This window comes from Lichenostomus cassidix, chromosome Z, assembly GCF_008360975.1.
Source record: "Lichenostomus cassidix isolate B80296 chromosome Z, HeHo_3.0, whole genome shotgun sequence".
Taxonomy (NCBI): Eukaryota; Metazoa; Chordata; class Aves; order Passeriformes; family Meliphagidae; genus Lichenostomus; species Lichenostomus cassidix.
Window position 1 is genome coordinate 1,100,469 of NC_139511.1, and position 14,263 is coordinate 1,114,731.

At 44.1% G+C, this 14,263-nt stretch overlaps 1 protein-coding gene and 1 long non-coding RNA gene across 6 annotated transcripts in view; one reads left to right on the forward strand and one right to left on the reverse strand.

Annotated features, from left to right (window-relative positions):
• Positions 1–1,673: 1,673 nt before the first annotated feature.
• LOC146424207 (uncharacterized) lies at positions 1,674–6,766 on the reverse strand. Of its 5 annotated transcripts, none has more exons than XR_014846878.1 (6): positions 6,494–6,766; positions 6,029–6,414; positions 4,452–4,615; positions 3,779–4,003; positions 2,610–2,738; positions 1,674–2,434 (listed from the first exon to the last, which is right to left on the reverse strand). It is a non-coding gene; the product is annotated as an uncharacterized LOC146424207 (long non-coding RNA). The 5 variants fall into 5 exon arrangements; XR_014846879.1 differs by having other exon boundaries at positions 1,674–2,453; positions 6,039–6,414; positions 6,494–6,763; XR_014846876.1 differs by having other exon boundaries at positions 1,675–2,434; positions 2,610–2,741; positions 6,039–6,414; positions 6,494–6,764.
• Positions 6,767–7,298: 532 nt separating this feature from the next.
• ATG10 (autophagy related 10) overlaps positions 7,299–14,263 on the forward strand; it is a 60,031-nt gene continuing 53,066 nt past the window's right edge. Inside the window, exons 1-3 of the mRNA XM_085041977.1 lie at positions 7,299–7,371; positions 9,443–9,568; positions 13,594–13,713. Coding sequence (XP_084898103.1) covers positions 9,455–9,568; positions 13,594–13,713 — 234 coding nt within the window. The 5' untranslated portion in view covers positions 7,299–7,371; positions 9,443–9,454. The remainder of the gene's footprint in view (positions 7,372–9,442; positions 9,569–13,593; positions 13,714–14,263) is intronic.

Here is a 14,263-nt window from a genome sequence, read left to right on the forward strand (position 1 = left end):
TAAAAAGTGGCTTTGAACTGTTCACAGAGAGACTATCAGCAGGCTATGCACTTGTATTTAAGAGATATATAATAACAATTTTTTCCAAGTAAATTTCTTAAAGAAGCAGCTCCAATCTGCTATTCATAAACTCGTGCTAGTATTACTGCATGCCCTCTGACAGCACAAGGCAGTTTAATTTCATCATTGTGGGTCCATGGCCTGTGCTGGTTTTGCTTAGCCCAGAGCATCAGCAAGGTATCTTTAGCATCTAAGAGAAATTTAAACCCTTCAAAAGCTGTTGTGAGAGGCCTGAAGAAGTGTCTGAAGGGTGGGATGTGGCACAAAGATAGCTCTTGTGTGTCCTGTGTGAAGGTTCTGGAAGTTTTCACCATGTCCAGCAGAGCCAATCTCTGATGGCTCTGAAGGTGATGGACATGCTGCTGCCCAAGCCTGGGCCAGTTGGACATGTTAGTTACACCTCTGTCAAAACATATTTAAGAAGCAGTCAAAACAACGGGAGCACACACTTCTTTTTAGCCAGAGGAGGAGGAGGAGATGAAAATATGTGAGGGAAAACAGCATGGAGACACCCAGGTGAGTGGAGAAGGTGGGGAGGAGGTGCTGCAGGCGCCAGAGCTGCAAACCTTCTGCTGGCTGTGGTGAAGAGCATGGGGGAGCAGGTGGTGCCCCTGCAGCCCATGGAGGGCACAGGGGTGCAGAGATCACCCACAGCCCTGGGGAGCAGGGGGATGCCTGGGGGAAACTGATCAGTGGGAGCCCCAGAGAGAGAGTTAAAGCTGAAAAGGCCTTGCCAGGGAGAGAAAGGCTTTGCCAGGCAGAGAAAGGCCTTGCCAGGGAGAGAAAGGCCTTGCCAGGGAGAGAAAGGCCTTGCCTTGCTCCCAGGATGGAAACAGCCTGGCCTGGGCTCACAGTTCTGCACCCTGTGCACAAAATCTCGTGTGCAGCAGATTCGGGTGGCTGCTGCTCATGAGGTCAGACCCACGGCAAAGAAGTTCCCAGAGGACTGTCTGCCGTGGGAGGAACCCATGGCTAAGTAGAGGACTCCTCTCTCTGATGGACTGACCAGAGGAAAACCCCTTACCCTGCCCATGGCCCGAGCTGTTGGTTGGAAGGAGGGAGAGGGGTGAGCAGAGAAACAGTGTCTTAAGAGCTTGTTTTTACTTCTCATTTATCCTCTGACTCTGTTAGGTCAATAAATCACTTTGCAACATTAAGTTTTCAGTCTGTTTTTCCCTTTCTCAGTGCATTCTCCCACCAGTGCCTTATCTCAACTCACGAGTCCTGTGTGTGTTTAACAGGTTTTTTTCCCTCTCCTCTGCACAGCTGCAGCAGGGGAGAGCACAGAGAGCAGATATCATAGGTGCCTGGCGTTTGGCCAGGGTCAAACCACGACATGCCATAGCCCAGTGGATGTTTTTTAGGGTACAGAAGCCCAGAGTCTCATGACAACCCCCCATAACTCACAAAGACTACCTCAACCCATGATAACCCCTCCTGTAGCACCCCAATCTCCCCACATCCATGATAACTGCCCTACAGACCCCTAAGACCCCCCAAGAGCTCCCCCAAATTCATGATAACCCCCTATAGCCCCAGAGATTCTTCCCAAGCCCCTCAGCCCCCCTAAATCCATGATAAACCCCCAGAACCCCTCCAAACTCTCCCAGAGCCCCCCAATCCATTATACCCCTCCATTAACCCTCTTGTCCCCCAGAACTGCCCAAGCCCCATAACCCCCTATAGCACCCCCAGACCTGTCCAGAGACCCTCCCAATCTATCACCCTAGAGCCCCTGACTCCTCTGTACTCCCAGAAGCCCCCAAACACCAAGAGAATGCCCTAACGACCTGCCAGAGCCCCCAAGCCCCCATAACTTCCCTATAGCTCCCCCAGACCCTCCCAGGCCACAAATCCATGATAAACCCCATTACCCCCTATAGCTCCCTCAGACCTCCCCAAAGACCCCCACAATCCCTCTGTAGCCCTGCCAGACCTCCTACAGCCCCTCAAATCTATGAAAACACCCCAGAGCACCTCAGAACCCCCTTGTAGCTCTCCAGCCCCCCTCAGATCCCTACAAACCCATGATAACTGCCATATAGCTCCCCCAAACACTACATAACCCCTCAGACCTCCTACAAACCCACAATAATCTTCCTACAGCTCCCCCAAACGCTCTCTTACACCCCAGACCTCTCTTGAAACCATGATTACTTCCCTACAGCCCCCTCAGACCTCCCCAGTCCTCCCCCAACACCCTTGTGCTCCTCCCCGGGGCCCCAAACTCATGACATTGCTTTCACCCAGCTGCCCTCAGGAGGTATTTTCACAGCTCTAGTGTGTCTCCACAGAGAGTTGTGCTGCTCCACTGCTAGGTGTGTAACTGGCATTTCCTCCTGAAATCTGAGCAGTCAGAGAAGGGTTTCATGGTCTTTAACAAGAGAAATTAGCTGCTAAAATAACAGGGAGTGAGAACACTCCACGGGTAACAACCTTACTGGGTAGGGCCTCATTTGGGCTACGAGCTTAAGGTCCAGGGTTTATCCTTTTGGTGTCACAGGCAAGGGGGAAAATAGGGAAGAAAGAAAAATGAAACTAAATCTAACCCTTGGAAAGTGTCCCGTGGTGATCCTCAGAAATCTTATGGTCATACACATTGATCCCAGACATCCCTTGTGTGCAGAATGTTGTGTGCATGCAGTGCTGTGACATCAAGAACATGCGCTGAGTCCAACCTGCTGGGACAACATGGACTGCATATACTATACATAAATACTATAAAAAATATGTACATAAATATTTTTTTACTTGTGTTACTTCTTGCTTGGCTTCTGGATAGTTTCTCTTGTTGAACTACTTTATTTTACAAAAAAAAAAAAAAAAAAAAAAGAAAGAGAAAAAGATGTACCTGTGAAGAATTTCCCTCTCATTCTTCAGCTGGATCAGTCTCCTTACATAGAATTCTTTAGACCTGTACCACACAGTAATTTACTGTGGAGTCTAGCAGTAGGCTTTATTTGTGTTATTTTAATAAAATAAATCCTAGTTTTGATCTACCTACAAAAGTATTTCACACACTGGACTTTGAACTTGTTTCTGACTTTTTAGCTAAGTTGACACTGGTATTGTAGGTTTGCTGGTTTAATAAAACAAGAGAGAAAGACAGTGACTTGCTTATTTATTAGAATTCTATACATTTATTATAGTTCTACATGCATTGTCTTATTGTAATTTCATGTAATAATGACCTTTGCTCCACTGTCCACAGATATTTTAATGCTGTTTTGCCCATGAACTTGTGAGCTAATTAAAAAAAAAAAAAATCTTTCTGCATCAAGTAGTCCTCCTCATTAGTCTCAACACCCCCCAAATTCAATTTCCCTGCTCAGGAGGAACACTTTTGAGACCTTCAGCTTTTGTTACCTTTTATATGAATGGCTTCAGTATTTCCTAGATAGCCTGTCTCAAGTTGAGTTTGAGATGTATTGGGCTAATAGGAGACAAAAAAAAAAAAAAAACCCAACCAAAAAAACCCCTGAGATAGGAACATGAATAACAGCAACTGGAAGAATACAAACGAAATGGAAAAATTAATCTGAACCCTGAAAGAATTATTAAACTTTTATGTAAAATTAAAAAGGTAGGGGAAAATGCTAAAAACAGAAGGTGGCAACAACTGCTGCATTGTGACAGTACTTCTTTCAGTACTGGTTGGAAACATTTGCCACTGGAGTGGAATAAAAACCTTCATGAAAAATGAATGCTGTTTGTGTACCTCACAGTTTATTTCCTTTTGAACTTTCTCTCAGCACAGTCACAGGGCCCAAGAGCTCAAACAGCTGAAGGCACAGAATAAGACTTGACAAAATTCATCTCCATTCACCAGCCCAGCAGTTACCACAATCTTCAACAGGTCACTTAATTCCTCCTTTTCTGCCAGCAAACCTGGCAGTACACTACTTGTGTACTTCACAAGAGAACAGTGGTATTACAGTCATCACTGAAAAACAGGTTTTGTTAACAGTTTTGAAAGAGTAACTGTCCACTTACCAAGTTCTATCAGGGGTCAGAATTTTGACTGCTGAGTCTACTGAGCAAATAAAATAGAAAAATGCAGAATATCTTAGTTTTAATTCTTATGACATATTAGTACAGAAAATGAAGAAACTTTGTGTTACAGCACAAGTGAAATAGTTTGAGTGTGCTGTCCAGCAGTCTCACAAGACATTCTCAGATGCATTTTGCTTTGGTTACACCATTATTTCTGATTTCGCCCACCTGGCAATATTATTTTTTTAATAAAACTTTGCAACACAAGTAGTTCTGGGCACTGGCAATAACAAATAATTATCTCTTTTTGTCCTAGCAACATCACTCAGTGTCAGAAATTAAGAGTCATCAAAGAACAAAGTGTAAGAAGCAGCATTAGGATTACTGTGAAGAATTACTTTGTCAGGAGATGAAGCACACTGAGGAAGATCCATGGAATTAAACGTACATGGCATTCATTCTGTGAGTCCGAGGGCTGTAATGTCACCTTTTCTCCTTTGGAGAGTGGAGTGCTGCCTGAACTGCTCGACTGATCAAGGGATTTGGACTGGAGCTGTGTTTCCTGGGACAAAAGAACAGGATGAAGAGATGAAAAAGACCTTTCAGACATCATTCATCCTGGCTCATAAAGGATTATTCTCCATTATCTTTATTTAGTTTAGTTCTAAAATACCCTATCAACAAAGTTCCTACAACAACAGTAATTTACTCTGAAAAATTTTTGGGCTTGACACTTCATAGAAATTTGGTATTTGTATCAATAATTTTGGTCATCATCATCCAGTCATGATATATGAAAAAATATATATTCTAAATGCATATTAATATATTTAGAAGACAATGAGGTGGTCTAATGACCTCTAATACATTTAAGTATATAAACATCTAAGCAGTGGCACAAGGAACAGGGCCATTAATGCTCTTGAATGTCAGAGATGAGATGGAAACCTGAGGCATTTTTTCAGGAAAATGAGGAAGAGAGAGGAGAAAAACCCCCATTTTTGGACTTCTTGTCCAGTAATTTTAGAGCCGCAGCGGATGCATTACACTGCAATCTACTGCAGTGCCCTGGCAACGGGACTGGAGATGACCAAGATGATACCAGGTGCTGCAAGAACAGAATGTGACTCTGAGCAGCCTTATTTTTTCAGCCATGGCAACTCCTTTGCCAACTTCAGTGCAAAATCAGGGCCCTATCAGCCACTTCTCATATGAGCCATGTCTCAAGCCCAGTGATTCTTCCCTAAGAAAATCCGGAGCGATAGTAACAAAGCTAAAATTAGAAATCAGGAGCTGTAGCTTCCAAGGCAATACACATTACGTGACGTTTTTTCATTACCACATGCATTTACTGTTAGCAAAAATGGCTTAGAGAGAACACTCCACAATGCAAAAATCTTCCCCCAAAACTCAGGGCTGGGTGACAACACGGTGTTTTACTCACCAAATTTAAAAAAAAAATCCCACCACTTAAATGAAACAGTAAATAATTATATAAATAATTAATTCTGATGCTTAAATAATGGCTATAGCATCACAACCTATACGGCATCACCCAAACCATGCAGCTGATTTTAAAAATTGTATTTTAAAGTACTGATCTGTGAAGGCACCATAATCTGTTCAAAGCACATAATGCAATTAGTAATTCTCCAGAATGACCTAATGAAGTAAAACTCTGCTTATACATTCACCTACTATTGAAAATCACAGACTTAGATGGAATTTTTCATTGATCACAAGTAGTGAACATCATCTTTACATATGAATTGTGGTATTTATTTGAAAGACTTAGCTGCTAACAGGAATTTTAAGAACAAAGGGAAATGCTTCAGCTCAGGAATATTTCAGCCCAAAAAAAAAAAAAAAAAAAAAGAAGCTTTGGCCCTCCTGAGCTCTCCACACCCAGCAAATTACAGGGAAATTAGGAACATTAGGAAGTGCACAGCTGGGAAAATGTTACATCACAACGTACATTTGCATACAGAAGCTCTCCCTGAGTAGTGTGGTCTCCAGACTAGTAGGGTAGCTCTGGTTCACTATAAACTCAACAATCCTAAAACTGTTCAAAATGGCAGCTTGCAACTGATCAGGTAAAACAAAGATTTTATGTCTATCTGGTTGTAGCGCATTCTGAACACACCAGTTTGGAGTGCTTAGTTGTGCCAGACAAGACCTTACCACTGAAGAATACGTGGTTTAACAGACTCCTTAATTTAAAAATAATACTCCCAGCATTTGTGTAGCAGAACCGCGTCGGTGCACCTCCCAGATTCTCAGACCTACAGGCCATTACAGAAACAATGCAGTGGGGTAGTGGAAGGAGCACTGGAATACATGCTGGCACCTCCTGGAAATGGCCTAGGAAGGACAGCGCTCAGGTGACCCCATGGCCAAGCTAACTCCACACCACCTCCTCCTCAAAAAGTAGTAACATTACGTATTTATGGAGCCGGGAGAGCGCTCGGCGGAAGAGCAGCCTGGCTTGGGCTGAGCTGGGCTAACTTTCCATGGAGGAGGCTGGAGACAGAAGGCTGGCTGGGAACCCACAGGTCTCGCCGTGCCGGGCCGGGCGGTACCTCACACAGCCCAGGGTGCCTCATCCCCGGGGGACTGACTGCACAGCCAGCAGGCACCTCCGGCCCCGGCACTCCTTCATCCCTCCTTCCCCGCTGTTCCTCCAGCCCCTCATCCCCTGCAGCCCCCGCTGCCCCTGGGCTGTGCCACCCTCATCCCCGGCTCCGCACCCTGCTCGTGCCCCTCAGCCCCAGAGCCCCTCAAGGGCCTCATCCCCCTGACCCTTCGCGTCCCCTCACACTCCCTGCCCCTCACCCCCTCACTCCTTCATTCCCTCATCCCTCTCATCCCCTCAGTCCTTCATTCCCACACTCCCTCAGTTCGTCATCCCTCTCATTCCTTCCTTCATTCCCTCATCCCTCTGATTCCCTCATCCCCCTCACTCCTCCATTCCCCCATTCCTCTCATTCCCTCATCATCTAACTCCTTCATTCTCACATTACCTCACTCCTTCATTCCCTCATCCCTCTCATTCCCTCACTCCCTCAGTCCTTCGTTCCCTCATCCCTCTCGCTCCCTTAGCCTTTCATTCTCTCGTCCCTCTCATTCCTTCATCCCTCACATTCCCTCACTCCCCCATTCCGCCCCCCCACCCGCGCGCACGCGCAGCCGCCCCCCACGCGCGCCGCCGGCCGCGGAGCCGCGCATGCGCGGTGTGCGCGGGGCGGGCGCGCGGAGCGGCGGGAGGAGGAGGAGGAGGAGGAAAAAGAGGAGGAAAAGGAAAAGGAGGAGGAGCGCACGGTACGTGAGGGGTGGCGAGCGGGGCTGGTCCCTCCCGCTCTTCCCGACCCTGGCCGCCGGGGCCGGGAAGACCTGGCAGAGGAGGAAAAGGAAAAACCTGTGCGGGGCTCGGCTGGGCTCCTGCAGCCGGCCAGGCCCGTGTCCGAGCGGGACGGGGCCGTGAGGGGCTGCTTGTGTCTCTGTCACGGAACCTGGAGAAGGGAACAGTGAGAGGGCATCCCATCAATCCATACCAACATCTCCAAGGCTGCAGAGCATGGGGCAGACTGTTCAGAGGTGCCAGGGACAGCATGAGCAGCCATGGCCAGAAAATAAAGCACAGCAATTCCAGCCCAGCAGCAGGAAGAGCTTTCCATGGAGGGGCAGAGCCCTGGAACAGCTGCCCAGGGAGGGCTGGAGTGTCCCTGTCTGGAGACATGCCAACCCAGCTGGACACCTTGCTGGGTCACTGCTCCAGGGACCCTTGGGCTGCAGGAGCTCCAGAGGTCCCTTCCAACCCCAGGCGTGCTGGGATTCTGTGATTCTTCTCAGTTGCCAATTTCCAGAAGCACACAGCTCTGCTTAAACCCTGTGTGAAAACTGTGCACTCTTCACGTTTTTCACTAAAGGCGGTTTGCAGCCCTTCATCAGGGCTGGGGCACTTAGGGAATTGCAGAAGCACCTGCACTGTTTCCTGCTTTTCCACTTTTCCCGGCATCCAGGAGGCACAGAGCAGCAGAGCCTTGGGTTAACTGCTGTTGAAAGTAATGTGTTTCAAGTGCTAATAAATAATTTTGGTCATGGGCAGACAGGATGATGATGTGACTCAGGGTCAGGTACTGAAAAATAATGAGCATTGCACGAGGTGCTCTGTCACTTGTATTTCTTGTTAAGGAGAGGTGTGATCTGGTTGTAATAGTTACAGGTTATTGTTGTGATAGCCACTGTCAAGACAGCGGGAATGGCTTTAAACTGGCAGAGAGTAGGTTTAGAGTAGATAATGGGGAGGAATTGTTCCCTGGCAGGGTGGGCAGGCCCTGGCACAGGGTGACAGAGAAGCTGTGGCTGCCCCTGGATCCCTGCAAGTGTTCCAGGCCAGGTTGGACACTGGGGCTTGGAGCAGCCTGGGACAGTGGAAGGTGTCCCTGCCCATGGGACAAAGATAAGCTTTATGGTTCCTTCCATCCCAAACCATTCTGTGATTCAGTGGTTTGTTTGTGGTGCTGCAGTGCTGCCTGATGTCCACAAACACATTAAACCAGCTCTGTTTATGACACAGCCTCATTGAAATGGGCAAGGAGAGAGGGGGACAAGTAAAAATGACTAAGTTCTCTGAGAAAAATGTTATCTTTAAAACCCTGAGAAATAATGCTTTGAGGGATAGGGAAGGTTTTGAAGCCATATTTTTGGGCCACAGAGAAGGAAATTATTATATGCACTATTAAGGAAATACATGTTAAAAGTGCAGCTCTGGGCTTCCCAGTGCAGGGAGGACACCACCATACTGAAGCCAGTCCAGCAGAGAGCCCCAAGGATAATTAAAGGTGATTGATATACAAGGCCAGGCTGATAGAGCTGGGATGAATCAGCTTGAAGAAGACGAAGGTCAGTGGGATGTCCTAAATATCCATAAATGTGTGATGGAAGGGAATAAAGATGGAGCCAGGCTTTCTTCAGAACTGTGCAGTGACAGCACAAGAGGCAAAAAGCACAAACAGATAGATAAATGTTTCCAGTTAAACAGAAGAGAAAATACTCACTGCTGTGGTAATTGAGCACTGAAACAGGTTCCCTAGAGAGGCTGTGGCACCTCTGTCCTTGGAGATAACCAAAACCCAAATGGAAACAATCCCGAGCAGCCTGCTGCAGTTGACACTGCTGTGAGCATAGGGAATGGACCAGACAACCTCCAAAGGCCTCTTCCAGCCTCAGCTGTTCTGCATATCCATGATTCCCTAATGTACTTGTTTTGTTTAAAGCAGTAGGTTTTTTTGCCTATGCTTTGTTATTTTACTATTCAGTTGCTATAAATTAGTGAATTTTTTTGGCGTTCTTTTTATCTTCCAGTACTAACATTCAGTTTGCTCTGCAGGTATCCTGTAGCATGGCAGGTGAAGAAGACTTCTTTTTGGAGGAAAAAACATTCAAGCAGTACTGTGAGGAGTTTGTTAAACATTCGCAGCAGATAGGAGATGGTTGGGAGTGGAGAACTAGCAAGGTAAGACAATCAGACTGTTAACTTTTAGATGGACTTTTTGAGCTGTTGGCCACCACCACAAGCTGGAACATCCTTTAGCAACACATGAAACAAATGGCATTTTTTACACCATCTCCAAGACTGAAATAGTGCATAGATGTGTTGATGTGAGAGTTTAGAATAGGGTTGTGAATCTTTTAATCCTGTCCAATATATAAAAATATATAAAAATCCTTTCTCAGCTGTGGGCAGGACTAGACAATGAATGTGGTGTTGCTGTGGAATTCACACCTTCCTACTCTGGGCAACTGCCTGTGGTTTTATATCCAAGGTTCACTTTAACCCATTAGGCTGAAAGAGCATGTAGCCTTTGTTCTAGATCCTTGGCTTAGTATTTTCATTACAATACCTGTCAGTTGCATACAGCAGCCAGAAGTATCTGCCAGTATTAATGATCAATTCTGGTTATTTGCTGCTTTTCCATAACTTTCAAACCTCTAGAATAATAATTACATATTGTTTCTAGGTCATTAATCAAAATTTTAAATAGCACAGGACTAAGACTAGTCCCAAAGGAGCCCATTAGAGTCACTTCTTTTGTGATGATTTCCCCATTTCTTAAGTTACATTTGAGACCTGTAAATTAGTAAATTTTCATCCTATGGCATGTCTCAGATTACTGTGGGATTATTTTAATTTTTTTTTAAATTTCCACTTGTGGAATCAACAGACATCTTAGGGAATTCTGAGCATATATTGTTCCAACTTGTAAGTTTATCAATCAGACATGTCTTTTTAAACTACACTGACAAACTCTGTTTTCCTTAAGAAAAATTCATTTACTGTACATATTTTCTATTTACTGAATTCTGTATGATTTTTGTAATTTTGCTCAGGATAACATCAAACTAGTATGTGCATAGGTACACAAATTAGCCAGTATATAAAATGTATTATAGTGTATAAATGTGTATTGATACAATATATGAAGATGTATTGTTACAGTACATGAAGATGTATTGATACATGCTGACTTCTCCAGCATGTAGGTTCTCATGTTCTCTTCTCTCTGTATGTTTTCTCTTTTGGAAAATTTCCTGTTCTACGGTTTTATTTTTTAGAGTTTAATGGCTTTAGTGGTTTCCCATGCTTTCATGATTTTTAGGGAGAAAAGTCATGCTTTTTCCAATTTTTATGTGTATAATTGTACATTAATATTTGTAACCCTTTCATCACAGATGATCAGATTTTCAGTAAGACGTAGGACCTTGGGCTTAGATTTGTTCTGTTTAGGAGTTTTTAAAAGAGTGCAAATATTAGCCAAGTGTTACAATGCACCCTTTCTTCCAGAAAACCATTTGAAACTTTAGATTTCAGTCCAAGGCTATATATGTGAGGATTTATTCAACAAAGAAAGATGCTCTGAGCCTCTACTGGGAATTTAATACATGGGTCAAAATCTGAACTTTCTGTGAAATAAGAAGCTTTGCTGGAAATAGCAGAATGAGATAGATTTTTGTTCTCATATAAAAAAATTCTCAGAGAGATGTTTGTTTTTTTTTTTTAAATGGACCAAGTTGGCGACTCTGTGATTTCAGTGTGTGATAAAATCCTGGCTGTGGAGACCATCCATTTATAGTGTGGAGTCTGGGAAGAAAGCTTTTCCTCAACAAGATGTCTCATTGTCTTTTTACCGTTTTTTTTTTTTAAACCAGTATATGTGTTGTGGGTAGTTTGGGGCACTCTTAATTTTGCTGATGTAATGCACTTGGATCCCATTCCTCATTCCTGCCTCACGTGAATAGACCCATTGATAGCAGTGAGACCACACAAGTGAACCAGGCTTGTAGAACTGTGTTCCTGTGTTCCCGTGTTTTCTGAGGAGATTAAATTTAGATGATGAAATACTCATTGTTCTCGTGGAGCTGGCTCTTGGTGCATACGCTCACATGGCCCAAGCAGAACCCTGTATTTATAGCTGTAAGTGAAATGTTCTAAATGATGTTATTTTTATAATGTGTTTTCTTGGTTTGAATTGGGTTTTTTTTCCACCGGAAGAAAGCTGTAAAAAATCCAAGAGCACCTCTACTGCAGAAGCTGGTGGAGCTGAACTTGGGTGCTGCTGTTAGGGATGGACAGTTAAACCTTGCTGTGGAGGTCGAGCTATAATTAAAGCAAACAAGGCCCTTTTTGCTCTCTGCTGTACATTTGTTTCATATTTAGTGAGGTTAATCCAGGTAATCATACCAGAAGCTGCATTAGTTCCCTTTTGCTCATGAGGCAGCTCAGCAGGGACTCCCTTTGCACGTTAGTGGGATCAAGGTTCTGGCCAAAGCTGTGATTTATAGGGGCAGAAGTGTGCAGAGTACAAAACTCGACAGAGTGCAACAGGAGGGACGCTCCTCCTTCTGGCCTCCCCTGACACGCAGCTACAAAACACAGACACTGCCAGCTCCAAGTCTCCATGCATCCATCCGTGCTTTTTCATGGCACTCATGCCGCAGAGTGCAAAGGCTGTGGAGTTTGACTGCACTCCACTGGGGGGAAGAACCGGTTCAGGGAGGTGGTGGCTCTGTCCAACCCTGCTCTGGCAAAGCTCGCTGTGCCGTGGGGCTTTTCACCTCTGTGGGTGGCTGCAGCACTCAGTGTGACAAATACCTGTGCAGGGATCTTTACTCCTGCTGGCACTGTTGGGAAGCCCCACAAGGAGCCGCTTGAGAGGAACAAGGAGACACTTGAGAGGGTGTTGAGAGCAAGAGAAGTGGATTTTCTATCACCAGTTTAGGCTTGGTTTTTCTGTCACCATTCTCTGCATGCTGGATTCCTCCGTGGAATCCTTCTGGCTGCACTTGGCTCTGCAGCCAGGGCATGCAGGATAGTTTGGTGGGCTCATGCTACTTGATCAGAACAAAGTAAAGAAACAGCCCACAGCAGATTTTGGGGGTACATGTAATCTACAATGTCTTTGGAAAGAGAGAACTAGTGTGTCAGTATAAAACCTGTGATGGTTTAAAGGTCAAAGTAAATGGAATAAACTTTGTGAGCAATGACAGATTAATCAAAGAGTTAAATTATAGCTAAATTTGCAGTCTTGTCAAGTAATTTAATGGTATGTTAATGAATTTTGTAGCAAGCCTGTTTTGAATAGAATCCTTTTTCATCAAATGTTGTGCATATGCTCTCTGTTTGTCTAAAATAAAATGTAATGAAACAGCTAATAAACCCCCAATTTATTTGTTTCCTTTGAGAAGTAAATTCTCGACATGCAACTACTGTTCTTTGTGTCCTGTATATGCTTCCTCCCTTTCAGAGTGTACCTGTTATTAAATGTTTTCTCTCCTCTTGCTTGTAATTAAGAAAAATAAAGTGTGCAGGTAGACAGGCCAGCAGTGCAGGAAAGCTGCTAAACCTTTCTTCTGCCACTCTGGAATTGTACAAGGGCCCTTTACAACTGTAGGCTGTGTGGCCTGGGGAGCAGAATGATGAAATGGGCACTGGGAGAATGCACAGCTTCTGTTTTCTCTTACATTTGACCTCAGAGGTGATCAAGAGAATGGAACAAGTTGTGACTGAGCACAGAAATTCTGAAGTGGTTTTGTTTTGTTTTGTTTTCAGAAGTTTGTAAATCTAGAGGGGGAAACAACAAAACCAAACCAGCCTTGCAAGAGTCGGGAAGTCAATCCTGGCATAAACGCATTGAAATAGGTCAAAATCGTTAATAACTCCTCATCTCTTCATCACCTTCGTGCACTGCCTTCCCGTTCTTTGGCACTTACCCTGATCCCTGGGGAGCAGTTGTCTTACTCCATTAATAGCTGTATTAAACTTTATTTTTGCTGTTCAGGGCTTTGACTTCCTTCAACACCAAGAACTGGTGTAAACTGTCTGTGAGAAGGTGCTGAGGAGCACTGCAGTCATCGGTGCCTATAAAAAGACTTGGAGCCTGTGCCTAAATACCATGCTCTGTTTATTTTCTAGAACAGTGAAGGCATTTAGCATTTTGGTTTCAAAAATTTTCTTTTTTCTGTCTCTTTTTCTGAGCACAGGACCTTGGTGATGGTTATCTTAGTAAGACACACTTCCAAGTAAGAAATAGACACATCCCAGCAGACCCCAAGGAGGAAAACAATGATGACACTGAACAAACATTATTTGCACACGTTGAAGTAAGTACAGATTTTTAAACTTACATGTCTATAAAATAAATAATGAAATTAAAAAACACTGTGCTAGCAAGTGTTTCCAGCAAGACTTCAGATCTGAAGTTACCAGTAGCTTTTAATTAGTTTTCCTGCAGTTATAGAAAAACTAATTAATGCACCTCCTTCAGATGTACAGCTGTATTGGTGATGGAAATTGGGAAGAAATGGAAATGACTCCAGCATTCTTTAAGTAGTTGTTTTCCTCATAGGATAATATTTCTTAGCACTTTAACTCACTAACATTAAGGAAGCTTTTTGTGTGTGTGTGTGTTTGGGAAAAGATTAAACATCAAGATTCATTTATCTTAGAGGTAAATATTGGTTAAAAGAGTAAAGGAAACTTTGAGGTTAATACTAATTTCTAGTGATATTTATGGAGTAAGGCTTTTATACTCAGTGGCTTCTTTTGTACTGTGGAACTGACTTAAAAGACTGAGCAATTTTTTGAAACTGGTGGCGGGAAATGAAATGGCCTTGGTGTTCTTGAAGGAGAATAAACGTCTTTCTTCCAGAA